This window comes from Rhynchophorus ferrugineus, unplaced genomic scaffold, assembly GCF_030347505.1.
Source record: "Rhynchophorus ferrugineus isolate W39M unplaced genomic scaffold, kcgeb_rfMv2 rfM1, whole genome shotgun sequence".
Taxonomy (NCBI): Eukaryota; Metazoa; Arthropoda; class Insecta; order Coleoptera; family Curculionidae; genus Rhynchophorus; species Rhynchophorus ferrugineus.
The window spans coordinates 4,772,146-4,799,876 of record NW_027472580.1 but is presented as its reverse complement, the minus strand read 5'-3'; the positions used below and the strand labels follow the sequence as shown (position 1 = coordinate 4,799,876).

Genomic DNA, 27,731 nt, shown 5'->3' with positions numbered 1-27,731 from the left:
AAAAAATGCAAAAAAGCAATAAAAAATTACCTATTATTGTCATAAAAACTGTCTAAAGTATTTTACTATTTATCATTCACAATTTTAATATACAATACATTGCTGTTTACAAGCAAACAACCAAAAACCAAACTAGGTTGCGGCTAGGACGATAGAGTCAGAATGTTAAAAATCAGTCGAATGAAACCAGTAGAACCGAAAATAGTAACTAAAGGTACCCGACTGAATCAATCGATAGTAAATAGTAATAAAATCAGTTGGACCGAAAATTGCGACTGAAAGAGTCACTAGTAAATAATAATAAAATCAGTCGAATCAAAAATAGCGACTGAAACAATCGATAGTAAAAAGTAGTCAGTTACTAAACAGTCGATAGTCGATTTTAAACGATAGTCTGTAGTAACAATTTCATCTGATTTTAGCAGTTCATAGTATATAGTACATCATGCTAATCTCACCATATACACAGCAAAACTTGGGCATGAATATATATTCGATTCCTCATTTTTTTCGTCCAACAAGTCTTGCAATTCATTCTCATTGTTTTGGCCCTCCAAACAGTTTTTTGGCAAATAACCACTTTCAAATTGTCGATACCAAACTGAACAATTAGGATGTGACGAAGCAGTATCACAATAAATTCTTAAAAGTGTTTGATAGATTTTGGCCACAGAATTCATCAAATTAAACAACAATAGTAAGAAATGTCGAAAATTCATTTTTGTGCGTTTAATGATTAACATATGTTAAAGAATTGTTGTTTACGTGAATACCACTCATTTTCACCAGTAGCAAAATACATGAAAATACCTCATAGAAAGTCTAATCTATATATGTTACTCATTCAATCGTTTTTATATGCATTGAATATAACATTTATAACCGTAATAAGAAAATACGGTATATTTTATCGATATTAGCATGATTTAAGACCATATTTTCGCAAACTTTATAAATTGACTGTAAAACGCCTTCGCAGCCCGCATCGTTTTTTATATAACGCATTCCCCATTTTGCATAAAAATTTAATATAATTCAAGAAGGATTTCACGTCATTTTAACAGCAAATAATGATATACGGGGCAATATCACCGAAGCAAACAAAATATATTAGGTATTATGCAAAGAATAATATGGCGGTCTTCTTTCTAAATTATTATACAATGGATAGACAAAATAATATAACAATTCTTATTTATGTTTCTTTTTTTATTATTATTTAAGAACAGCTGCAATTCTTTCCAGAATAGACTCGAAAAGTCTCTAGAGGGAAAATATTATAAAGTTTGTAAAACAGTTTTCAACGGTTGTACTTCAATATTGTACCATTCTTATACCGATGTTTAGGCCAATTGCTTCAATGATGTTGCAGATGGAAATATACTCTTCCCTCTCTACTCTAATACTCCCTATAACGACTAAATTATGTTAAGGACTGGCGATTATGCTGGCTATGAAAGATGTTATTCATCAGATAATATTCATCATTGCAAATGTTGCGATATTCATTTGCTATAATCCAGCAAGTGATGAGAATAAGAAGACCAGCTGAGTACTACGATATTTCTACCCAAGCGATCATCATCTTCGCATTCCATGTTCCTTGGTGTTTCACTGCTTTGAAACTTTTTCAGTTGCTCAGTCATATCCATAACACCCAGTTTAATTTACATCAAGATTATATATATATATATATATATATATATATATATATATATATATATATATATATATATTAATTAATTAGGTGAAATAATGGTATAAAATGTTAATAAATACTATAACAATAACAATTTTAAGTACTTCTTCGTATACTAAACAATTAGCAGCGAATATGTAACTACGTTTCCATACAGGAATTCGATATGATATATTTTAATAATGAAAATTCCGTTCTGCTCTTTTAAAAAGAAAACTTCATACCAAAAAAATTGAGTCAACTCAGAAACAAATGGAATGAAAAAATAATAAAAGTCCTGTAAAAGGCTTATATTACTTATAAGTCATAAATTACTCTTATCTGACCTATATATCAAACTCATATTGCCTATATTTTCAACATAATAGATGAAGACATTTTTCTATATTTGTTACAAATTGATTTTCCTTTAGTCTCCTAACGGTAAGAGTGTTTCAGACAAGAATATATCGAGAGAACGCCAATTTGCCATTATTTCAGTTTATAACTTACATGTACCATGAGTAATAATAACGAAAATCAATATATTAAGGAAATATAAACACATTGCGATAATTTTATATCATTAATAATTGTGAATTTATATTTAGTTATTATCCATAATCTTTTTTATTTAAAATATCTATAATTTTTCAGGATATTGACATAGCTTTCAGCAAAACAGAAAATATCATTACTAGCTAATTCGAACACAAGTAAATAATTTGAAAAAATATTTTAGAAATATAGTATTTATTTAGATTTCATCGATTCCATTTGACGCTAGTTGATAACCCTTAAAAGATACGTGTATAAATTTGACAGCTCTCGGATCATTTTGAGTTATCAGTTGAGTTATTGGAGCATTTTAAGTGAGCAGCTTTTGTTGTTGTGAAAAAAATGGATAAAAAGAAATTTCGCGTGATGATAAAGTATTGCTTTTTGTAAGGAAAAATACAGTTGAAGCAAAAACTTAGCTTGTTGCCAAGTTTCCGGACACTGCCTCAGGAAAATCAACCATCAAGGATTGGTATGCTAAGTTTAGACCTGGAGAAATAAGTACCGAAGACGGTGAATGCAGTGGACGCCCAAAAGAGGTTATTACCGACGAAAATATTTAAAAAACCCACAAAATGATTTTGAATGACCGTTAACTGAAATTGAATGAAACAGCAAACACTCTAAAAATATTAACTGAACGTGTACATCATATCATTCACGAATATTTAGGTATGAGGAAGCTCTATGCAAAGTGGGTGCCGCACGATCTCACTTTTGACCAAAAACAATGACGAGTTTATGATTGGGAGCAGTGTTTGAAGATGATAAAGCGTAATAAACCCGAGTTTTGCGTCGATATGTGACAGTGGATGAATCATGGCCCCATAATTTTACTCCGAAGTCCAATCGACAGTCATCCGAGTGGACTGCACACGATGAGCCCGCTCCAAAGCATGGGAAAACGCAACAGATGGCTGGCAAGGTTATGGCGTCTGTATTTTGGGATGCGCATGGAATAATTTTGATTGATTACCTTGAATAAGGAAGGATCATCAACAGCGACTATTACATAGTGTTATTAGACCGTTTGAAGGACGAAATCTCCGAAAAACGGCCGAATTTGAAGAAAAAGAAAGTGCTGCTTCACCAATACAACGCACCATGTCACAAGTCAGTGAAAACAATGGCAAAAATCCATGAATTGCTTCCTCATCCTCCGTATTCTCCAGATCTGGCCCGCAGCCACTATTTCCTGTTCTCATATCTTAAAAAATGCTCGCTGGGAAGAAGTTTTCGTCGAATGAAGAGGTGATCGCCGAAACTGAGGCCTATTTTGAAGCAAAGGACAAATCGTACTAGAAAAACGGTATCGAAAAATAAAAAAAAATTATTTTGCCAAAGAAATGTGTTTTACTATGGTAGGCCGGGGACTTTTCAAGTGACCTGCTATATATATATATATATATATATATATATTTGACTTAGGCTTATAAGTTGGTAGGTTTAATTGACGGCATATTGAAAAACCAAATTGAAATAAAAACAAAAATTGACTCTCTTAACGTGTCTTTATAACCATGTATACCACGTGTTTGTCTATCAAGAACTGTGTCTACTAATATATAAAAACTATTAATATACTTTAAAAAACTGTTTTATTTAACGGAAATAAGATGTGACTGTTTGAAAGGTGATACAGAGCGACACTGGGGATAAAACACATTCAAGACAGATGGTCTCTCAGATCATAGTGAAATCCGAAGCCAGTACAATACTAGTCATATAATATAACATATATAGATAGTTATTAAATTAAGAACTGTAGAAAATATATGTTTTTTATTAATTAATTTTGTCAGCAATATATCATCAACAATTATAATTTTAATCACTCATCTTTATAGAAATAATATAAAAAAGCTACAGGTATCTTTTTCAACGATACAACATTATAAAATATTTTTAAAATACTGTACAATTACGTTTCGTGTTATTAAGAACGAGTGTGTTTTTGACAGAGATATATAAAACCGCAGTAATTTAAAAACTTCATGTAACGGTTCTAGTTCAGGTGAGAGGAAATCTTTTATATTTAATGATGTTTCTAATAGGATATGAACTTCGAACTAGACATTAAGTTTTCGATTTAGGAAGATATACGACGACTGGATAGGAAAATAATATTTATAAAATAATAATTCCAAATAGATAGTAATTTCCGAGAAAATTGTACAGGTTAGGTTTAATCGAAGTATTTTTTATAATTTAATAACAAATAGAACTCTGTCGGTACTGAGGCTTGTATCAACACATCGTATCATACATTACATAATTTGACAATTTTTCTTCATTTTGACACTTTTCTAGCTCTGCAAATACTTTTCAACTGATTTTTAGCCTAGTAATGTTTATTTTCGTTTCTTGCCTGTCATGGCATATAAAATATGAGTTCAGTCTGACAAATGCAGCGTTGTCAACTTGTGGCAATATGCAGGGAAAATGTGGGGATTTTGACATCTCATTGTAAATATAAAATCAATAAGCTGAATCGGAACACTTCTCCGAGGACTCCAAATACCTATATAATTATTTCAAAACATTTTTTTAGGTGAGTTATGGATATCAAACGACCCTCCATAGTTCAGTTCTGTGGTATATTTAAAATTCATCTCTTACGTACAGGTTTAACCCATCAACTTAACATATTATTCCATATTATTAAAACATAAAATATTAATATTATTTATATATTAATCTGAGCTTAAGACTTGTTTAATTTTTTTAATTAATTTTGATGGCAATTTATGGAGAATCAGCAAATTGAATAAATTGTCATTGGCAGCCCTGGACAAATGTCAAAACCATTGAATTTAATAATATGGACTATCGTTAAGCCTTACATCATTGGCAATAAATGGAGCTCCCACAAATTAACTCCTGATTTCAAGAATATGTTTGTTGTTTTGTTATTACATCGTATTTTATTGAATTCTAAATTCACTCCAATTTGTTACTGTGGTTATCCATGGAGCATAGATATCGCATTCATTTCCAAGTATCAACAATACAATGTTTCCTCATACCATCGTCATTCTCTGACATATATTATATTTTATTGATTTCACTCGTATTGACAGTGTAACTAGCTATGGGTACATTAAATTGTGACTCTTGAACAACTGTAGTTATTTTCTGATGGACATATTGGTACTGGGTCTCCCAATGCTGGAAAAAGTTTCCTGAAAATTAAATGAATATGGACATTGTGGTAAGAACATGAAATAATATAATTTTTTTGTAGAGCAAGCGTATTTAATTATCAGCAAGTGGTTTTAATTTTTCTATTATATGATAACCTATTTCCTCCAAACAAACATAATATAACGGTAAATATTTTTAGCAATGCTCCATAATCAACTACAATTAACTCGCTTTATATCGGTATCAAATTAGGACACGTTATCAACAACCGAGGCCTTTAAAATTTCCTTTGTTAAAAATGCCTTTTCAATTCTAAACGGATGTTATATCCGCTTTTAAAGAGTGATATGACAATGGGACAAATAAAAAAAACTCATTAACATCAAAAGTTCAATGAAACAGGTTGAATTGAGCTGAACTGTTTTAGTTTTTTTTATTTGATTATTATCAAATTGCTTTATTAACACTCATTTATTTTAGCATTGTATATTAGGTATTTGCATATATTTTCAAAATCAAATTTATTTAAAAAATTTGCCATCATCATCTTGTCTGCTAATTTGGTATACTATTTCCCTTAAGGCGAGAATACCTTAGATTGCCGACTCCCTGCAGGTCAGCATCTAACCGGTTAACGTTTTGGTTTAGTTTAGATTGATATTTTTTGCTGTATGACTCAATTTATTCCTTCACTGTGCTCTTACACATATTTATTATTTATGTACGGTGGAATGTTGAACATAGTTCTCATCATTTTACTTTGAAACCTTTCTAGTAGTTCGATGTTACTGTAACTGCTTGTGCCACATAGCTGTATGCCATACGCTAATACAGGCTGCAGTATAGCTTTATATATAGCCATTGTACTGGCGCCGGGCAACTCTGATTTGTATCCAATGAGACAGTAGCAGCGTCCGGAGTCCAGAGCTTGCAGTCCAATTGATTTGTTTTGGTCCATATGTATTTGCACCAAGTGAGGCGTCGGTCAAAATGAATACCCAAGTATTTGGCGTCATCTAATTGTGGAATCTCTGTTATTACAAAGTTGCACAACTTGGCTCACCTGTATTGGAGTCACGTGTAGTTAGAGCCTGTGGTAAGCGGAATCGTGATTATCATTTGTTGAAAGGATTGCGTTATCATCTGCCTACATCGAGATAAGGGTATAAGCATGAGTGGGTATCCGAGGGTCACTATTTATATTTCGGGAATTGTCAACACTGGTGTCATGTGAGTCCATCTGACGGTTCCGTCGTAAAGTTTGACATTGCTGACGATATAAGTACTCAGAACATTTTGTCGCACGGACGCTATTTGTTTAATTTATATTTAGTTGGAATCAATCGATCTCGTGTCGATTGGTTAAGAAATTCAATCGCCATGCTTCGAAAGACCTTTATAAAATCGTGACAGGTGACGAGTCATGGATGTATTCGTATGAGACCGAAAGTAAGCAGCCATCGACTGTATGGGTGTTCCAAGATGAACCAAATCCAACAAAAGTTGTTCGCGCACAAAGCACTTCAAAGAAAATGGTGGTCTGTTTCTTCAGGAAAACTGTTCATATTGCAACAGTGCCTCTAGAGGATCGTAGGACAGTAAATTCTGATTGGTTTACAACCATTTGTTTGCCAGAAGTCTTCGGTGAAATAAAGAAAACAAACAAAGACGCCGGATTGTTCTTCATCATGACAATGCGAGCTCTCAAACAAGAGACTATTTGAGCACTGAATACATCGAATTGATAAGTCATCTGTCGTCCAGCCCTAATTTGGCACCCAATGATTTCTTCTTGTTCCCATCCGTGAAGAATAAACTGCGTTGTCAACGATTTTCATCGCCCGAAGAAGCTATTGAAATGCTTTGAAAATTACTTCAAGCGTATGCAAAAGTGTATCGATCACCGTGGCGACTACTTTGAAAAACAATAAAAATATATTCGCAGCTTAATTATTTGTTTTATTTTTTTCCTATTCCCGAACTATAAATAGTGACCCTCGTATTTGCTAGACGTTTCTTTCGTAAATCTTTCTAGAAAAAGAAATCTAATATTAGCTCAGACATTGGCCGAGGTCGCGAATGCAAATATGAAACCGTTGCTAAAATAAATTACATAAGGTCTTAGATATTACAATAAATCTAAGGCAAGGGTCATTAAAGCCCATTTTGGATGATTGCCAAGGAGGAACGAGAAGAAGCTTGAATTGCATTAATGAAGGTGAAATTTATAAAATGGCCTTTTAACGTGACCCTAGATTTATGGCACCGAAGCTGTTTTAATCCAAGCTGGCGAGTATGGTCCGTACTATTTTAGATGCAAAGATAACACATGACTAGATATTTTTATTTGAGTGCACATCTGACGGTTTTTAGTAGAATGTTGAATTTAATAGATTATTTTAATACTTGGTCCATCTTTGTGGAAATGATTTTTTTCTGACTAGTTTGAAACATACGTTGGAATAACTTCATATTTTTGAAGTTATTCAAGAATAACTTCATTTTCGTTTATTTTCCAAAAACTCAATATCTGGTAATAATTCTCATTTAAATGTTCTCCGTGTCAAATATACATTGCGGTGAAATGAGAAAAACTAATTACATCTCTTCAGGGGATGCCCTCCTAATTCCTAAAGCAGAATCAGCTAAATACCTCGGCATCCATCTCAATGGTAGATTAAATAGGCATGATGACTGTAATAAGAAAATCACAAAAAGATTGATTTATAATAATAATACAGATATATTCTAAAAACTTATTTATTTTTAAATTACAAGTATGATTACCAAGATTTTAGTAAAAATAAAAGCAGTAAATTTAAAAACTCCCCATATTCATTTAAACACCAATCAGTAACGCTACGAAACATTGACGTCACTTAACTTTTCCGACGATAATTTAGCATCCCATCGTCCGATCTTCAATTATATTCAAATTTAATTACTTATCTGATATTTCATAGTTAAAAGATCGGTTTTGTGCGACCATTTTAAATTTAATGAAAAATAATAATTTAAAAAATACTACAATTCTTATAGAATTTTCACACATTTCAGACGCTCTAGCCATGCAAGAAAATGTATAAGTGCAGGTAAAAAGTTTAAAAAGGAGCCAATGATAGTACATTCACCTGTTGGAAACTGTGAGGAAGAAACCATGATTTTCTTATGAAGACATCAAAATTATATTAAATTTATTTGACGAAGTTACCAAATATGTTAATTTTACATATTTGATAGTAACTACAACAAAAATGTTTTAAATTATATACATTTGGAGATGGATGTTTTACTTTCTTAACCTTTTTTTTTCAAGTTTATTTTAATAAAGCCCTTACAAATTTATGAAAGTACTTTAAAAAAATTGTTTTTAGACTTTCTTTAACATACTATTTTCCTACGAATTCTTAAACCATATCTCTACTTATTTTGTTTAATTCACTTAATTTGAGTAACAACATTTGGATTCACGCATTACCTATACATAAATATTATTAAACATTTTTTAAATTTGTGTCTGCATAACACACACCAGGCTGTATGTATGTATCAATGTAATGGTTATGTATCAAATCTATCTAGTCTTTCGTTTAATTTTAACTTAAAAGTAGTAATCAAATTATTAACATATAACTACACACCATCCAGGAAATGTCTAAATAATCCTTGTTTCTGTCCTCGATGGATGACTCATTCACTGATTTCATTTATGACTTCTTCGCATGACTATTTATACATTTTTTGTCACCAAATAGAGGTGATATTTACAATTTATGGTTTTATTGTTTTTTTATAGTGAAATTTCCACATATGTAAATACAGTTCTTACTCTTGGGGTTGATATATCCTCCGATGATATTGTAGTCACTAAAAAATTGTAAATGTTTCGAATCTTTTCATAAATATAAAAATAGGTATTTAAAGTTGTCTAATAATTCAAACGAGTTCGTAATCTTATTGATATTTTCTTCCTTATCATGGCTTTGTTTTTATTATGTTACTAACCATAGTTACAATATAGTCTATTCAAAGTTATTTTGTACATACGTCATCTGAATTTGTGACGTCAAAACGTCGCAATGTTGCCGCACCAACAGTGAGTTTTAGTTTGGCTTTGACATACAACAAAATTCTAATCTAAATAAAATGATTGAACAAAAATGTTATGAAATATAAACTGTTTTAACGTTACAGTTTATAGGTTAAAGTTATAAACTCTTATCACCATTGTTAGACAGGTTCATTCGTTTAAGCGTTCGAACTAATCAGACAGCATTGTGTCTCTTTTTAACTAGAATAAAATGAGAAGGAAAATATTGTCTGATTCTGAAACAAATTTACAAATTGCGGCAGGCAATACTTTAAACATCTTCATGATGTATATACAAAAAAAACATTGACTATAATTTAATATTTACAGCTATTAAAACAATTATGTATTTAATATTTGTATATAATAAATAATTTACTTATATCTAACAATGCTTCGCTAGACAACCAACCTCTAAAATATGTATTAACAATATCCCAATCACAATTCATTTCACTTGTTAGCAACCCAGCACGAATAGCTATACCAGTAAAATACCCTACTGCGTTTTATATACGATTATGTAGCCCATATCTTCTTTACGCCCGATCCATATTATAAATTAATAGAATCGTGAACCATTGAAACTGTCAAATAACTTATAGTATAAGAGCTATATCCATAGCTTTGCATGTCAGACCACTATCAGTACTTCACCCATTTCAATTTTCAATATTACCACATCATCATCAATAATAAAACGATATATAAATTGATTGAATAATATCCGGTCGGAGTTACAGTCATGCCAACTGCAGTAATCACCAGATCTTGAGTTAAATTAGTTTTAAAGGATTCTTTGAATTTGAAATTTTATTATGAAAAGTCGGTGCAATGTATTCTATTCAAACTGTTGTCGACATCATGTCAGAAGGAGTAAGGTCTGGAGAATATGGCGGGTGGTAGCATTTCCTATTTTAATGTTTCCAAGTATGTTGTCACTGGTCTTGCAATATGTTGTTATGCTGTAAGATAATGTCTTTCTGCTGTGTTTCAAGCAGTGATGGTTTCATTAGGTTTAAATAGCTCATGGTATTTTTTGTAAAAAATAGTTCTTTTTCAATTGGCTTCGAATAAGGAGGAGGTTATATATATATATTTTAATGTATGTTCGCCGATTTCTCCGTCAATTATAGACCGTTTATTCGGTTCGGAAGATTCTTTTTTATTCAAAAGGGTGCTATTGCGCTATTGAACTGTGGGGTACTACTAGCAAATCTAACATAGATATCTTCCAGAGGTTTCAGAATAAAGTATTGCGAATAGTATAAGATGCCCCATATTACGTGTCCAACAAATTGATTCAGCGTGATATATCCATAGAACCCATAACGATTGTGATTCGGAGTTTTAGTGCGAAGTACTCTAAAAGACTTAGTGCATCCCAATGCACTCGTCAAACAGTTAAATGTGTGCGATGACAGTAAAGTGCGTAGGCTCAAACGCAAACTGCCATACGAACTGATTAATAGACGCATAGAGTGAGATTTAATAATCTCTAGAATAAGCTAGATTAGTTTTTAGAATAAGTTAGAATAAACTTTAAAATAAGTTAAAATAGTATCTAGAATAAGATTTAGATTATAAGTTGTACAGTAGATCACTTACTGAAGTGATCTACTACATGTCAGCATAGTTATATAATTATAATATAATAACTATAATATAACTGAAACCATATAATAATACTTATTGCCCACGGGCAGATTGTTAACGTTCTAATAAAAAAAATTGGAGCCAAGTCAGGATCTGATGGGGGTTGCGGGGGAAATCGAGGGAAATACTCAAATTTCAAAGGCATGTACAAAGTTTTTACATATTTCGTATCTAAATTAATCAAATATTTGTATATAATGTTATTGCTGAGCTAATGTGACTGAAAATCGGAGATCGTTTAGTGCAAAAGCCATTCAGTTTGTATTTGAAGCACTAACTACAACATATAAGACATTGTAGAAATAAATTATATAGTGGATTCTATGGTGTACTTGTTAAAGCGTCTAGTTAAGACATTTGTCAAATGACCTAGACTAGGTAGCGGTGGCTGGAGCCTGAAGCGTTCCTTATTTTCAATCGTTGTTTCTTTATCCCTATTTTTCTTGGTCGGTGCCGAACCCAAACAATACAAAAATAGTAATATAATATTGTGACATACAAAAAATTAAATTACCAACAAAACAAATAAATTAATATAACTGTTTAAGTTCAGCACCGACTTCAAAGTAGTAAGTTTGATCGGTTTAGGTAGGTATTAAGCTAAATTGTGTGTAGTAGAATATAAAATACTCGTAGTAGATAGGTTAAATAAGGTTTTTGTTTATTTTTATTTAGTTATTAGGATTATTATGAACATATTTTACTTTAAAACCTTTTTTTTGTTACAAATTTAAGTTCGATTATTTTTTAATTTTTAGTGAGTTCCTGATTTATTTTTTCAAGCCGGTTAAATTTTTGGTGCAAATAATTACTTATCTGGCTATAATATTATATATTTATATGACATTTTACCTCTACCGTATAGTTGTATCTTAGTAGAAGTATGTAACAATTAATATATATATATATATATATATATATATATATATATATATATATATATATATATATATATATATATATTGATATGAAAATGTTAGTACATGCTTTGAAGCAGGAAAAACAACAACATCACGTCCCATTATTAATAGGACATGTACATCAAACTGTAAACATATATTTATGACAACATTGAAGACAAGATATTATTGATGCTTGAGGAAGAATCACAATGATAAATAACTCAAGAACATTAACAACGGTACGCTGGGACAGCACTGCGTAATTCATATTCAACTTCTGTTCATCCTTAAGGTTATGGGAATTATTTCCTTGTACTCGAAAAAACACTCTCTACATGTCACACACATGCTTTATTCGAATGATCGTCAAGAATATGAAACTATTAAAAACAGAGCTTAAAAAAAGTTAAATGTTATTTTATTATAACCTAATTTATATCTATTTTAAGCATATTTGAATAATTGATTTAATTTGTTGCAGCTTTGTTCTCTGCGGTAGAATGCGGGCATCTAGAAAAAGCCAAAACTATACTGGAGTCTACAGATGCTGATATTAATAGGTAAGTAATTAAGAAATGTTAATATTAATTGATATAAACACAAATGGTGGCAATATTTATTGAAAATATAATTGCGTCAAATTCGTCCAGTGCCTCATAAAACCACAATTTATCCTTTACATGCGAATTTTCGACAGCACGGTACGACGGCAGACTGGCGATGAAGCCCATTTTCTTCTCAGTGGCCACGTCAATAAAAAGAACAGTCGGTTTTGGGAAACAGAGAATTCTCTCACAGACATCCACACTAAAAGCAACTGGTGTGGTACTCATGCTGGAAACACTATTAGTCCCTATTTTTTTGAAAATGACAAGCAGTTACTGTTACTGCTGAACGGTACCAAGACATGATTCGAAATTTTCTTGTGCCTGAAATGGAAGAGCAAGGAATAGAGGACATGTGGTTTCAGCAAGATGAGGCCATAGTACACACAGCTCGCTCAATTATTCAATTATTCTATGACGACTAATTTCGCGAAGTGTCGATTTAGCATGACCAGCCAGGTCTCCGGATTTAACAGCAACCGATTTATTCTTATGAGGTTTTTTAAAATCAAAAGTTTTTATGAAAAGTTCCTTAAAAACAGCCGAAAGTTGCAAAGCGAATCGCGGTCACCATTTAGCCGATACCATTTTTCAATTATAACAAAAAAATATAAATACCAAATAAACTTTCTATGAAAACCCAACTTACTTATATTTTTTAAGAAAGGTTATAGGAAATCAAAATGTTAGGGGGTCTTTTGCCCTACGTTGAATTTTAACACTTCTGTTTTTGCCTGGAAACTGTTAATACATCAAGTGCGTATGTATATTGATCTATATTTTTGTCCAGTAAGTTTTGAAGTGTGTTGTCTTTGAACTTTTTTTACCCAGGTCGTTCTTTATCATTGATATCAAAATCACCACTTTTAAATCCTGTAGACAGGAGCAGCATCACTATGAGCTTCTAAATGTGTTTGATGGGCTTTGGTTGCAAAAGTAGTGAATGTCGATATTCCATTACTAGCCGCTGTATACACTCAAGAAGCTCAATAATTCTAAATGTAAAATCATTATATTGTGTAAATATATGTCAAAATGATCGAATATAATTGTTAGATTAGGTTATCTAACAGTTATTTTCACTAATAGATAGCGTTGACCAAAATACATACAAGCACCATTATATGTTAAATCGCCGCAACGCGAAACTGACATGAACAGATTTGGAGCTATTCAGCTGTATTTTCCAGATTCTAGTCAATTTGTGGATTTTGTTAAGGGCCATTTGTACTTTTTCTACGGCACTATGCAGATAAATTATCTAGTTATTATGATTGTGTCGTCGACAAATGTTCCAAGGACCGTTTGTTTTGTCTTTGGAATATCAGCAGTGTAGAACAGATACGGGAATGGTCCCAAGAGACTATATTGTGCAACTCCCGCGGAAATAGGTTTAAATGTTAAAAATGTCCCTTCATGAGAAACCCTCAATTTTCTTTCGAAACAATTGCTAACTATTTATCTTGTGGATCAGTCCCAAATGACATACCCGGTAAAAAGCTTGACAGGCGATCAGGAATATCGCAATGCAGTATTATCTTTCTTCAAACGCCTTTTCAATAATCTCTATTACTCTATACACTTCGTATGGTCGAATTTTAAATGGTGACTTCGAAATCTAAACTGAAATTCTGATATTTTTATAAGTGTTTTAACATGTTTTAATAGAAGTTTCTCGAAATATGTGGATATTACTAGATCTGTAAAATTCGACCTGTTCTGTCGGTTTGTCAGGTTTTTTATACATAATTATTTATACCATCTTAAAAAAGGTGATGATTCACCTTATATGTAATATGTCAACATAACAATTGTTTTTCGTGGCAGATCTTTCAATAATCTAGGTGATCATCAGATCTATCAGTACCAGGAGCCTTTTTAGGATTGAGACTCACTGGAGAAAACTGCCTTATGACTATTTCGGGCTGATAAACAATATGCTCAATATGTTTAACACTAAAATTTCTGGACTATGTCACATCAATTTCTATCCTTTAATAATCGCTATAAACAGCCTCTCTTCTCTTCTTTCTTTTCTGAAGAAAACCTTCCCGAATCGCCATTTTCTTGATTTAAATTACTTTTGATTCAGTAGTGGAATAGTACCACCTTTATCTCTAAGATATTAAGATAATAATAAGAGCTGTTACCTCTCGATTGCACTATAGTTACTCTTTGTTATAACTATAGATGGGATAACATATATTCGAAAGAGTCGATAGTCGCAAAACAGTCGAAAGAGTCGATATTCAAGAAACTAGCGACTGAAAATAGTAATTATAAAATATAAAATGGTTATTTTCAGTAAAATACACGGTTCGACTGTTTTTTTTTTTTCAATTCGTGATGTCAGACGAAGACGTACAAATCATTTCCTGCAGAATGTGTGAGAGAGGAAAGGACGGAGATAATTGCTTGGAGCAGTTAATTTTATGTGCTTATATTTTCCAACTGAAGTATAAGCCAGACGGAGATGTATATATTCTTTCATATATATATATATATATATATATATATATATATATATATATATATATATATATATATATATATATACAACAAACAAAACTAGCCAAACTACAAAACAAAATTTAGCAGTAATACCTTATGTTACTTCAACATGCGCTAAAACCAATTTTTCTTTTTTTTAAACTATGTTAGACGCTTACATAAAATCACCGGTAAAGTTCATTCATATAAAATATTCATTAGATATAAACTGACTCTGATTTCTGCATAACCAAGCCGTCTAGGACTTTCAACATAAAGGTCAAACTGAATTATTCATATCAATCCGAGCTACATGAAACCCTTATAACAAAACTACAAATTTCATTTTGTTTTTGCCTATTTTGCCGTAATATATCTCGGAAAATTATTGGAAATCGGAAAAACGTCCGGTAGGTCGTATTTTCTCTGGGGTTATTTTAAATTTCAATGTTCACCTTCTCGTATAAATAAATGTATGACTTTTTAACAAACGGGCAATGGATAAATGTTGCCTTTAAACTCGCCAGGGGAAGATCACGAAAAGACTATAAATTTAAACCGAAAAATGCTCGAAATAAATGTTTCATTAAGATTCTCTTTTCTCGCCTTTCTGGAATACGAACTGTATTTTATGAGGAACATTTTAAATATGTTCCGCTTTTTCGAAATGGTTCGAAACGAATCAAAATCATGAAAACATGTAGTTTCGAATGTGGACGCTTTCTTTCTGGTGACATTATATTGTTTTTTTTTTTTTAATTTTTTGAGATATTTCAGTCACATTAACCATACTAATACTCAGTCTAGCTACAATACACTAAAAATATTTCCAATAAAACCGCAACAACTAAATATTTAATAATATCAATAATCTACATCTCTAAGTCATTTTACTGACTCCCAATTATCTCATTCCTGTTCGAAGTAACTAACCAGAGAATCATTATTTTGTATAAACAAAGTTTAAAATTATCGAATGTAATTATTATATTAGGTCGTTTAACAGTTATTTTCACTAATAGACATTGCTGATCAAAATACATGCATGCACCATTATATGTTAAATCACCTCAACGCGAAATTGACATGGATAGATTTGGAGCTATTAAGCTGTATTTTCCAGTCCCTAGTCCATTTGTGTATCTTCTTGACTGCCACTTGTACTTTCTCTACGGCTCTATACCGACAAATGTCCTTAGCCATAATGTTCCAAAAACTGTCTCTTTTGTTTTTAGAGTATCAGTAGTGTAAAGCAGATAGAGGAATGGGCCCAAGACACTACCTTCTGGAACTCCGGTCGAAATACGTTAAAATATTCGTGAGAAACTCTAATTTTTTTTTCGAAACAATTTCTAAGATTTCTAACTATTTGTCTTGTTAAGCCACATGTTAAGGAATGTCACAGGGCAGTATTATTTTTCTTCAAACACCTTTTCGACAACCTCTTGCTAGCCACTTCTTATGGTCGAAATCAAAACTGGAAATCTGATATTTTTATAAGTGCTTTAACATTTTTTAATTGAATTTTCGCGGGAGCAATAAGATAGATCTATAAAATCTGACCTGTTTTGTCGGTTTATCAGTTTTTTTAAAGATAATTATTGATGCCACTTTAATATGTGATTATTCTCCTTAGATATGATATGCCAACATAACAATTGCTTTCGCGGCAGCTCTTTCAATAATATAGGTGATTATCAAGATCTATCAGTATCAAGAGCCTTTTTAGGATTGAGACTTTTTCACTGGAGAAAGCAGCCTTGTAGCTTTTTCGAGCTGATAAACAATATAATGAACAATATGAACGATTTCTTTCTGGTGAATACGGCATTGTATTGTATTTTTTGAGGAATTTTAGTTACATTAATTATGCTAATATTCAGCGCAGCTACAACACACTAAAAATATTTTCTATAAAACCGTAACAACTCAATATTAATAATACTCTATCTAAGACATTTTATCGGACACATCAAGCAATATTGTATAATCTATTCAAAATAACAGTGAAATCACGTCATCAAAATATATAATAGATTGCCTAATACAGATTGTTTTTTTAATACCAAACAGTTTATTCCTTCTCATTATATTCTTGTTAAATAGAGATATAGTCCATTCAATAAAACAGCAATCTCACGTCGTCTGAATTGATGACGTCAAATCGTCGCAATGTTGCCGCATCAACTTGTGAGTTTTAGCTCATTTGACATGCAACACTATTCAAATTTAAATAAAATAATGAAACGAAAATGGTGTTATCAACTATAATTTATTTTAACATTATTGTACATCTAACGCATATATTATCAGAGGACTTAAAACTACCTTTAATTATAAAGTTATAATAGTTTATAAGTTTGAGTTATGTTTTTCATATTATAGATCATACATTTCTAGGCGCGTTTTTCTATGTAGTGGTATTCTGTGGAGGCCTAATTCACCTAATTAACAATTGTATATTCAAGTAATGTATTGTACTTTCATTGGAGACCATATTTATCTTTTATATTAGTTTCCTTTGTTAGGGTTTTTCACTGTAAGGTCATTTTGATATCACTATATTTCTCCTTAGTTTGTTCTGTTACTATATTTCTTGATAAAATTAGATTCAATCACTGCATTATTCCTAATGCATTTGCCATATCTGCAAAATAGTTAGTATTCTTTCTCACCTCTCACATTTTAACCAAATGCTCTTGTTTATTCTGAACTACACAACACACATATCTATGCACATAAATATTTTACACTCTATAATCAGATTTCCTACAGTTATCGTATATTAATTAGTTATCATATTGGTATATTGGACCCATTCTGAAATATCCATGTCTCATCTAAATACACAAATTGAAATAATAAGTCTTTTTTTTTATTTTAACTTCCGAAAGTTTCATTAGACTTCTACATCCTTCAAAGAGCTGCATATCCGTAAGTTTTCTATAGATACTTTCCAGGCTAACAGTTTCCTCTGAGATAATTGCATTAAATTATGTTTATATTGAGAAAACTACTCACTGTTTTATGCATTTTATTTGATCCGCTTCATATAAGGACGGTTTCTTTTCGGTGAATCCAAAATTATATTCTTCATTTTTTGAGATATTTTGAGATACGCTTAAAATTCAACAAAAACCACGACAACTTAATGTCTAACAGTAAAAATGTCTAACGAATTGTACTGGCAAGAGGGGGCCACAATTAGAGAGGGGTTCCTGATTAGAGACACAATCTGTTATGTGTGGCTTCGGCATTTTTAATCAGAGTAATAATAAGCAGAGATTTGAAATATATAAAAAAAAGCAAAGCGGTAAACTATCTTCCGGTTTATATTCTGTAGTTATTATAATTAATATTTTGAGGAATTTTGCATAAGTTTGACAACCGGACGAATTTTGTAGACTGATTCGGTTACATGTTCGAACTTATCAGACAGCATTGTGTCTCCTTTTAACTAGAGTAAAATGAGAAGGGAGAATTGTGACAGGCAACACATTAAACATATTGATGAAGTGAGTTCACTGTCATTTTGAATGGACTATACATTGTGATGACGTGATCCACTGTTATTTGTCTGTTATATAACAGGTCAATTGAAAAGTCCCTGGCCTGACACATAGATTGCGCTACTAGAATTAAATCAATATATTTTTTAGTTAGCCCTAAACCTCAAAAGATGCGTGTATAAATTTGACAGCTGTTGGATCATTAGTTTGTGAATTATAGCATTTTGAATGAAACAACTTTTGTTATTGCGAAAAAAGGATAAAAAGGAATTTCGCGTCTTGATAAAATATTACTTTTTGAAGGGAAAAAATACAGTTGAAGCAAAAACGTTAACGTGTTTTTTGTTTGTTTGGTGAAATGAGCACCGAAGACGGTGAACGCAGTGGACGTCCAAAAAAGGTTGTTACCGACGAAAACATTAAGAAAATCCACAAAATGATTTTGAATGGCCGTAAATTGAAATTGAATGAAATAGTAAACACTCTAAAGATATCAAATGATATCATATTATTCACGAATATTTAGGTATGAGAAAGCTCTGTGCAAAGTGGGTGCCACGCGAGCTGACTTTTAACAAAAACAACGACGAGTTGATCATTCGGAGTAGTGTTTGAAGATGATCAAGCGTAATGAACCCGAGTTTTTCCGTCTATATGTGACAACGAATGAAACATGGTTCCATCATTTTACTCCGAAGTCCAATACACAGACATTCGAGTGGACTGCACACGGTGAACCGCTCCAAAGAGTGGAAAAACGCAACAGTTGGCTGGCAAAGTTATGGCGTCTGTATTTTGGAACGCGCATGTGTAAAATGCTTTCAAAATGATATTAGTGTTTTTGTAAGTTGATATCTAACTTTATATTAGCGCGCTTACTCGGTTATGGCGTCTGTATTTTAGGATCATCAACAGCGATTATTATATAGCGTTATTGGATCGTTTGAAGGACGAAATCGCCAAAAAAAACGGCCACATTTGAAGAAAAAGAAAGTGCTACTTCACCAAGACTATGCACCGTGTCACAAGTCGGTGAAAACGATGGCAAAAATCCATGAATTTGGTTTCGAATTGCTTCCTCATCCATCGTATTCTCCAGATCTGGCCCCCTGTGACTATTTCCTATTCTCATATCTCAAAAGAATGCTCTGCAAAATTTTCGTCGAATGTAAAGGTGATCGCCGAAAGTGAGGCCTATTTTGAAGCAAAAGACAAATCGTACTACAAAAATAGTATCGAAAAGTTGGAGGGAATAATATCAGGGCTATAATCAGTTTATCACCCTTAAAAGGAATTATGTTGAATAAAGAAAACTAATTTTGCCAAAAAATGTGTTTTGTTATAGTAGGGGACTTTTCAATTGACATGTTAGACTAATATTTATATAGCAACTGTTTTTATAAGCAATATCAGAGTAAAATAAGCGATTACAGGATGTATTCATCTAATTACAACTAATCGAATTCGGCCGGTGTATATTTCTGGCCCGGTGCTCCTCCTTCTCCAAGACAAAAAGTAAACGTGCGCAAAAAACGGACCAGGCCGCTACACCACCTTCCGAATTCCGGGCGAAACCGCGGGACTCATTAATAAACACGTCGAGTCCGACCAATCTACGCGCCTCTATCCGTCGCCGAACAAAAGAGAAAAACGGGCGGCAACCCGTCACACCCCGGCGAACAAGGTCGAACGGGATTAATCGGATTAGAGAGCCGTTGCGCCAACAAACGGGCCATAATCAAATTACAGAATTAGAATTGCGAGCTTCCGTGATTTGCAGTGAGCCAACGATGTGTGGCCGTTTTATTAACACTTTTCTGATGGGTTTTGATAATTAGCGAGGAGAAACAGGTCATGGTTTTACGGATTACTCGTAGAGATACGACATATCAGTGTTCAGTTTGGTTTCTGCTGCTTTTTTCGTTAGATTCCAGGTTTTATTGAATTAACAGATTATCTTTTCGAAAACTGAACAATTGCATCACTAATCGTAAGAAATTGATTATTTTACTTGCAAAAAACACATATCCAAGTTTGAAATTCTGGCCCTGCACAGTCATTATGTGCACAAAGCTCAAGCATTTAACCCAGAGTTGTCCTCTCGTGTTTTCTGAAAAAGTTGCTGGCAGAACATGCGTTTTGCATTTACAAAGTCAGGGGCTTCTTTCCCTATTATGGCATCTGGCTCAGTATCTACATCAAATTCTTCTTCAGCTTCAGTATCTATCACATCATTATACTTTTTTGTTTTCTTATTTCTAGACTTTTTTTTGTTCTTTGCCTTTATTGTTCTCGTATATTTCGTCCAAAAGATGAAACAAATTGTTCTTGTCAATAACATTCCTGTAACTTTCTTAGTGACAGTTTATTATCGTTGTGTCGTTTCAGAAATAGTCTTAACATTTTTCAGCTGTGTACCTAACACCGTTTTCCTGCCTAATGTATTGGAGTACGCTCAATTCTCAATATTAAGCATTACAAAGTCGTTCTTATTACCATCGAAGTCGATCAAATATTTTTAAAAATGTATGGTAATGCTACTTATATCCCAATTGTCGATTTTAGTTTCAATGATTTAAATGTAGTAATTTTTATGTCAATGACTGCCTGGGGGCCAAGACTTAGAGCTTTGTAAGCCAATAAATTACAAGACTTAACAGGTCAATTGCCTGACAATGTGCCGGCCTGATACATAGATGGCGCTACTAGAATTAAATCCATATGTTTTGTAGTTAGCCCTAACCCTCAAAAAATGCGTGTATAAAGTGTTGCATCATTAGTTTGTGAATTCTAGCATTTTCAGTGAAGCAACTTTTGTTACTGTGAAAAAAATGCATAAAAATTAATTTCGCATGTTGATAAAATATTGCTTTGTGAATTGGTATGTTAAGCTTAGACGTGGTGAAATGAGCACCGAACACGGTAAACGCAGCGGACGCCCAAGAGAGGTTGTTACCGACGAAAACTAAAAAAATCCACAAAATGATTTTCAATGACCATAAATTGAAATTGAATGAAATAGCAGACTCTAAAGATATCAACTGGACGTGTACATCATATCATTCACGAATATTTGGGTATGAGAAAGCTCTGTGCAAAGTGGGTGCTGCGCGCATTTCACTCCGAAGTCCAATCGACAGTCCAATACACCCGCTCCAAAACGTGGGAAAACTGAATAGTCGGCTGGCAAGGTTATGGCGTCTGTATGTTAGGATGCGCATGGAATAATGTTGATTGACTACCTTGAAAAAGGAAGGACCATCAACAGCGACTATTACGTGGCGTTAATGGACCGTTTGAAGGACAAAATCGCCAAAAAACGGCCGCATTTGAAGAAAATGAAAGTTCTGCTTCACCAAGACAATGCACCGTGTCACAAATCAGTGAAAACGATGGCAAAAATCCTTGAATTGGGCTTCGAATTGCTTCCTCACCCACCGTATTCTCCAGATCTGGCTCCCAGTGACTATTTCCTGTTCTCAAATCTCAAAAGAATTCTCGCTGGGAAGAAATTTTCGTCGAATAAAGAGGTGATCGCCGAAACTTAGGCATATTTTGAAGCAAATGACAGATCGTACTACAAAAATTGTATCGAAAAGTTGAAGGGTCGTTAAAATCAGTGCATCACCCTTGAAGGGAATTATGTTGAATAAAAAACTCATTTTACCATCATAATCATAGCGTAGGCGTTGATGAATCAACAGTTTCCAAACAATCGGGTGAAATCAAATTAAACTGTTACTGCAGATATCTACAAATGTCAATTGAAGACATTATATGACATATAGTTGTAAACAGACCTGCATTAGACAGTAACAGTTGCAAAGTACTTTTCTTCCATAATAACGATCGGCCACACGTTGCTAGAGTTTTGAAGAATACACCAGCGTAGCTCAAAGTTTCTTGTAACGTAATAAAATAATTGAACAAAAATATTATCAAATATAATTTATTTTAACATTATAATACATCTAAAACTACACTTAATTATACAGCCACAATAGTTTATAGATTAGAGTTATAACCTCTTATTACTATTGCTTTCAAGAATTTTTCATTCGTCTGACAACCGCACGACTTTGATAGGCTCATTCGTTTACACGGTCGAACTAATAAGACAGCATTGTGTCTCTTTTTAACTAGAATAAAATGAGAAGGAAATCATTGTCTGATTCTGAAACGAATTTACAAATTGCGGCAGGCAATACATTAAACATCTTGATGACGTATGTACAAAAAACGTTTGAATAGAATATAGCAGCAAATGTGTTTTTACGTGTAGTTCGATTTATACAACACTTTAATATAAAAATGTTTGTTGATTAATAAACAGTTTCAATGCGATATAAAAAATATTTCTATAATATCTATCTAGTACTTAGTAATTTAATACATAGTATGTAATAATGTTAAAACGGATTACTATATATCCTTCCGGTTTAGTTTCTCTTCTAATTATCATTACTTGCTCATCTCTAGGACATATTAGATCTTAATCGGTAACGTGGGTAATAGCAAACATAAACACAGTACTTAGTGATAATGCTTAATAGCTCACTTGTAGCGCCCCATTACTATAATTTTGTTAGCAGAACGTTTATTACAATTGATAACGATAGTTGAATGTTTATATCGCAATCTAATATTTAATATTAGAGGAAGTTCTTATTAAATATGAACCCGCTTATTTTAAATAAATAATTAGATGTCTTATTGATTGTATGGAGGACAAGACATCGTTTCCCAAAGCAAGTGTAAATATTTCTTTAGTCTTTAGATGTTTGTAGTGGTGCAAGCAGGGCATTTTTTGAAAGCGCTTCAAACACCTTTATAACATATAATACAATTAATATTAGTAATTCTGTATAATTAAATAAAACACCTATTATACTCTTATTGAACATTTGTTAATATTAATTATCATCTTTTCTTTTTTAGTGTAAATTCAGATATGCTCTCGCCATTGGATATTGCAGTTTTGAGCAACAACAGACCTATGGCCAAAATGCTAATTTCATTTGGAGGCAGAGAAGGCAGCCAGTGTAAGTAATAATATTCCATTTAGATGTTGTAACCATTATTATTGTTATTAACTAAATATTTTACTACCCTTTTGATATATAAATATTACCTAATAACTCTTCGTGATAAGGAAACGGTTATTAGTTATTTTTAAAAATGATTAAAAATACACACTCATAATAATTAAATAAATAGTCAAATCAAATCAATCAATTAGCCAAGTCAATCATACTTAAATAAAATCAAATTAAAATTTATACTGACATAAATTCTGATAATTCTGACTTGTAATACGAGGGCAGTTTAAGTCAGTTACTTTTTGAATTTCCCCCGCAGTAATTTTAAATGCATCACAGCTTAAGAACACATAAAAAAAAAAGAAAAGAAGTCGAATTAAAATTCAAAAAAAACTATTGATTATGTGGAAGAAGATCTAAACTATCCATACATAATTATGTATGGATTATCCATGTTATGGGGTTGTTCTACGGGAAGCAATATCAATCAACATGGTACAAGTACTTCAGAAAGTACTGAGAAATATTATGGATGCACCCAGATACTACAGGATTAGTTACTTACGCCGAGACCTTCGGAGTCTAACTGGAATTCGCAACAAAACATAAGGAAAGACTCTATTCCAATGTTAACACCGAAGTGCAACGATTCTTGGATAGACTCAAGAGAACCAAATTGTATAATTTTGTGTAATTGTATGGTATAGTGAACTAAATACTAGTTTCAACTAGTACCTAGCATCTGGTTTTAAATTACTGCAAAGAAAAATTGTTAGTCACTAACGACTAATAATAATATATTAATACATTTAAATAAGTTCACTTTATTAATAGACGACTATGAGCTTCTGAGCAAGCTGCGTGATTTAGTTTGAGTTTGACAGCCACAGACACCTAGGTTACAGAAGGTTACTTACCTTTATAATTTCAACAAATATGAAAAAGGTGATTTTTGAGTGCTGATTGAGCATTATTTTTTTGTGATATAGCCAATTTAAAAACCAAGGGCGGATAAATACTATAGAGGCTCTCTACTATCAATTTAAATAGTTTAGACTAGCGTACGGAACTATCGAGCGAAAACAGGCGATAGTCGCAAAACAGTCGAAAGTGTCGATAGTCAAAAAATCTAGCGACTGAAAATAGTAATTACTATTTCAATTCGTGATGTCAGGCGAAGATGTAGTAGGAACCCTTTCCTGTATAAATTGTGAGAGAGGGAAGGACGGAGTTAATTGCTTGGACCAGTTAATTTTATATCTGCTTATATTTTCCAACGGTAGTATAAGCGAGACGGAGATACAAATTCCTTCACGTACTAGCTTTAAAAAAGAAAAGAAAAAAATAATTACCGATTACTATTAACATGCAATTTATAAATTAATTTTAAACGAAGTAGAGTTACTTTTATATTATATTATTGAATGCTCTGTGGATCTGTAAAATAGAATGGAATAATACCCCACAAGTGTTTTATCGTATTTTAATGAGTTAATTGTTATTTTTAAATAATATACTATAATAAATATGGACAATACAATAGAACTTAAACATATACCTAATCATAAAAAAAACGAATCGATGACATAATTAAGAACCAGAACGTTAAAAATCAGTCGATTGAAACTAGTAGAACCAAAAATAGTAACTAAAAGTATACTACTGAAATAGTATACAGTAAATAGTAACAAAATCAGTCGGACCGAAAATAGCGACTGAAACAGTCGTTAGTAAAAAGTAGTCAATTACTAAACAGTCGATAGTCAATTTCAATCGAAAACAACCCAACGTCGTTCCCAACGCTAATTTAAAGGAAGCTCACTTAAAATATTAAAATGTTTCTTTTAACTTCTTATATATCCCTTTAGATATGAAACAGTCGATAGTAAATAGTAGCAAAATCAGTCCGACCGAAAATAACAACTGAAAACAGTCGACTGAAACAGTCGCTAGTAAAAAGTAGTAAAATCAGTCGAACCAAAAATAACGACTGAAACAGTCGTTAGTAAAAGGTAGTCAATTACTAAACAGTCGATAGTAAATTTCAGTCAAAAACAACCCAACGTCGTTCCCAACGCTAATTTAAAGAAACCTCACTTAAAATATTAAAATGTTTCTTTTAACTTCTTATATATCCCTTTAGATATGAAACAGTCGATAGTAAATAGTAACAAAATCAGTCCGACCGAAAATAACAACTGAAAACAGTCACTAGTTAAAAGAAGTAAAATCAGTCGAACCAAAAATAGCGAATGAAACAGTCGATAGTAAAAAGTAGTCAATTACTAAACAGTCGATAGTTAATTTCAATCGAAAACAACCCAACGTAGTTCCCAACGCTAATTTAAAGGAACCTCACTTAAAATATTAAAATGTTTCTTTTAACTTCTTATATATCCCTTTAGATATGAAACAGTCGATAGTAAATAGTAACAAAATCAGTCCGACCGAAAATAACAACTGAAAACAGTCACTAGTTAAAAGAAGTAAAATCAGTCGATCCAAAAATAGCGAATGAAACAGTCGATAGTAAAAAGTAGTCAATTACTAAACAGTCGATAGTCAATTTCAATTGAAAACAACCCAACGTAGTTCCCAACGCTAATTTAAAGGAACCTCACTTAAAATATTAAAATGTTTCTTTTAACTTCTTATATATCCCTTTAGATATGAAACAGTCGATAGTAAATAGTAGCAAAATCAGTCCGACCGAAAATAATAACTGAAAACAGTCGACTGAAACAGTCGCTAGTAAAAAGTAGTAAAATCAGTCGAACCAAAAATAACGACTGAAACAGTCGTTAATAAAAAGTAGTCAATTACTAAACAGTCGATAGTCAATTTCAATTGAAAACAACCCAACGTAGTTCCCAACGCTAATTTAAAGGAACCTCACTTAAAATATTAAAATGTTTCTTTTAACTTCTTATATATCCCTTTAGATATGAAACAGTCGATAGTAAATAGTAGCAAAATCAGTCCGACCGAAAATAATAACTGAAAACAGTCGACTGAAACAGTCGCTAGTAAAAAGTAGTAAAATCAGTCGAACCAAAAATAACGACTGAAACAGTCGTTAATAAAAAGTAGTCAATTACTAAACAGTCGATAGTCAATTTCAATTGAAAACAACCCAACGTAGTTCCCAACGCTAATTTAAAGGAACCTCACTTAAAATATTAAAATGTTTCTTTTAACTTCTTATATATCCCTTTAGATATGAAACAGTCGATAGTAAATAGTAACAAAATCAGTCCGACCGAAAATAACAACTGAAAACAGTCACTAGTTAAAAGAAGTAAAATCAGTCGAACCAAAAATAGCGAATGAAACAGTCGATAGTAAAAAGTAGTCAATTACTAAACAGTCGATAGTTAATTTCAATCGAAAACAACCCAACGTAGTTCCCAACGCTAATTTAAAGGAACCTCACTTAAAATATTAAAATGTTTCTTTTAACTTCTTATATATCCCTTTAGATATGAAACAGTCGATAGTAAATAGTAGCAAAATCAGTCCGACCGAAAATAATAACTGAAAACAGTCGACTGAAACAGTCGCTAGTAAAAAGTAGTAAAATCAGTCGAACCAAAAATAACGACTGAAACAGTCGTTAATAAAAAGTAGTCAATTACTAAACAGTCGATAGTCAATTTCAATTGAAAACAACCCAACGTAGTTCCCAACGCTAATTTAAAGGAACCTCACTTAAAATATTAAAATGTTTCTTTTAACTTCTTATATATCCCTTTAGATATGAAACAGTCGATAGTAAATAGTAACAAAATCAGTCCGACCGAAAATAACAACTGAAAACAGTCACTAGTTAAAAGAAGTAAAATCAGTCGAACCAAAAATAGCAAATGAAACAGTCGATAGTAAAAAGTAGTCAATTACTAAACAGTCGATAGTCAATTTCAATCGAAAACAACCCAACGTCGTTCCCAACGCTAATTTAAAGGAACCTCACTTAAAATATTAAAATGTTTCTTTTAACTTCTTATATATCCCTTTAGATATGAAACAGTCGATAGTAAATAGTAACAAAATCAGTCCGACC

At 32.1% G+C, this 27,731-nt stretch overlaps 1 protein-coding gene across 8 annotated transcripts in view; it reads left to right on the top strand.

Annotated features, from left to right (window-relative positions):
• The window catches only part of wake (ankyrin repeat and fibronectin type III domain containing protein wide awake), a 429,559-nt gene that overhangs the window by 347,833 nt on the left and 53,995 nt on the right, over positions 1-27,731 (top strand). For all 8 annotated transcript variants that reach the window (XM_076414707.1, XM_076414745.1, XM_076414698.1 and 5 more), the window contains 2 exons: positions 12,510-12,588; positions 23,571-23,674. In XM_076414707.1, coding sequence (XP_076270822.1) covers positions 12,510-12,588; positions 23,571-23,674 — 183 coding nt within the window. The remainder of the gene's footprint in view (positions 1-12,509; positions 12,589-23,570; positions 23,675-27,731) is intronic.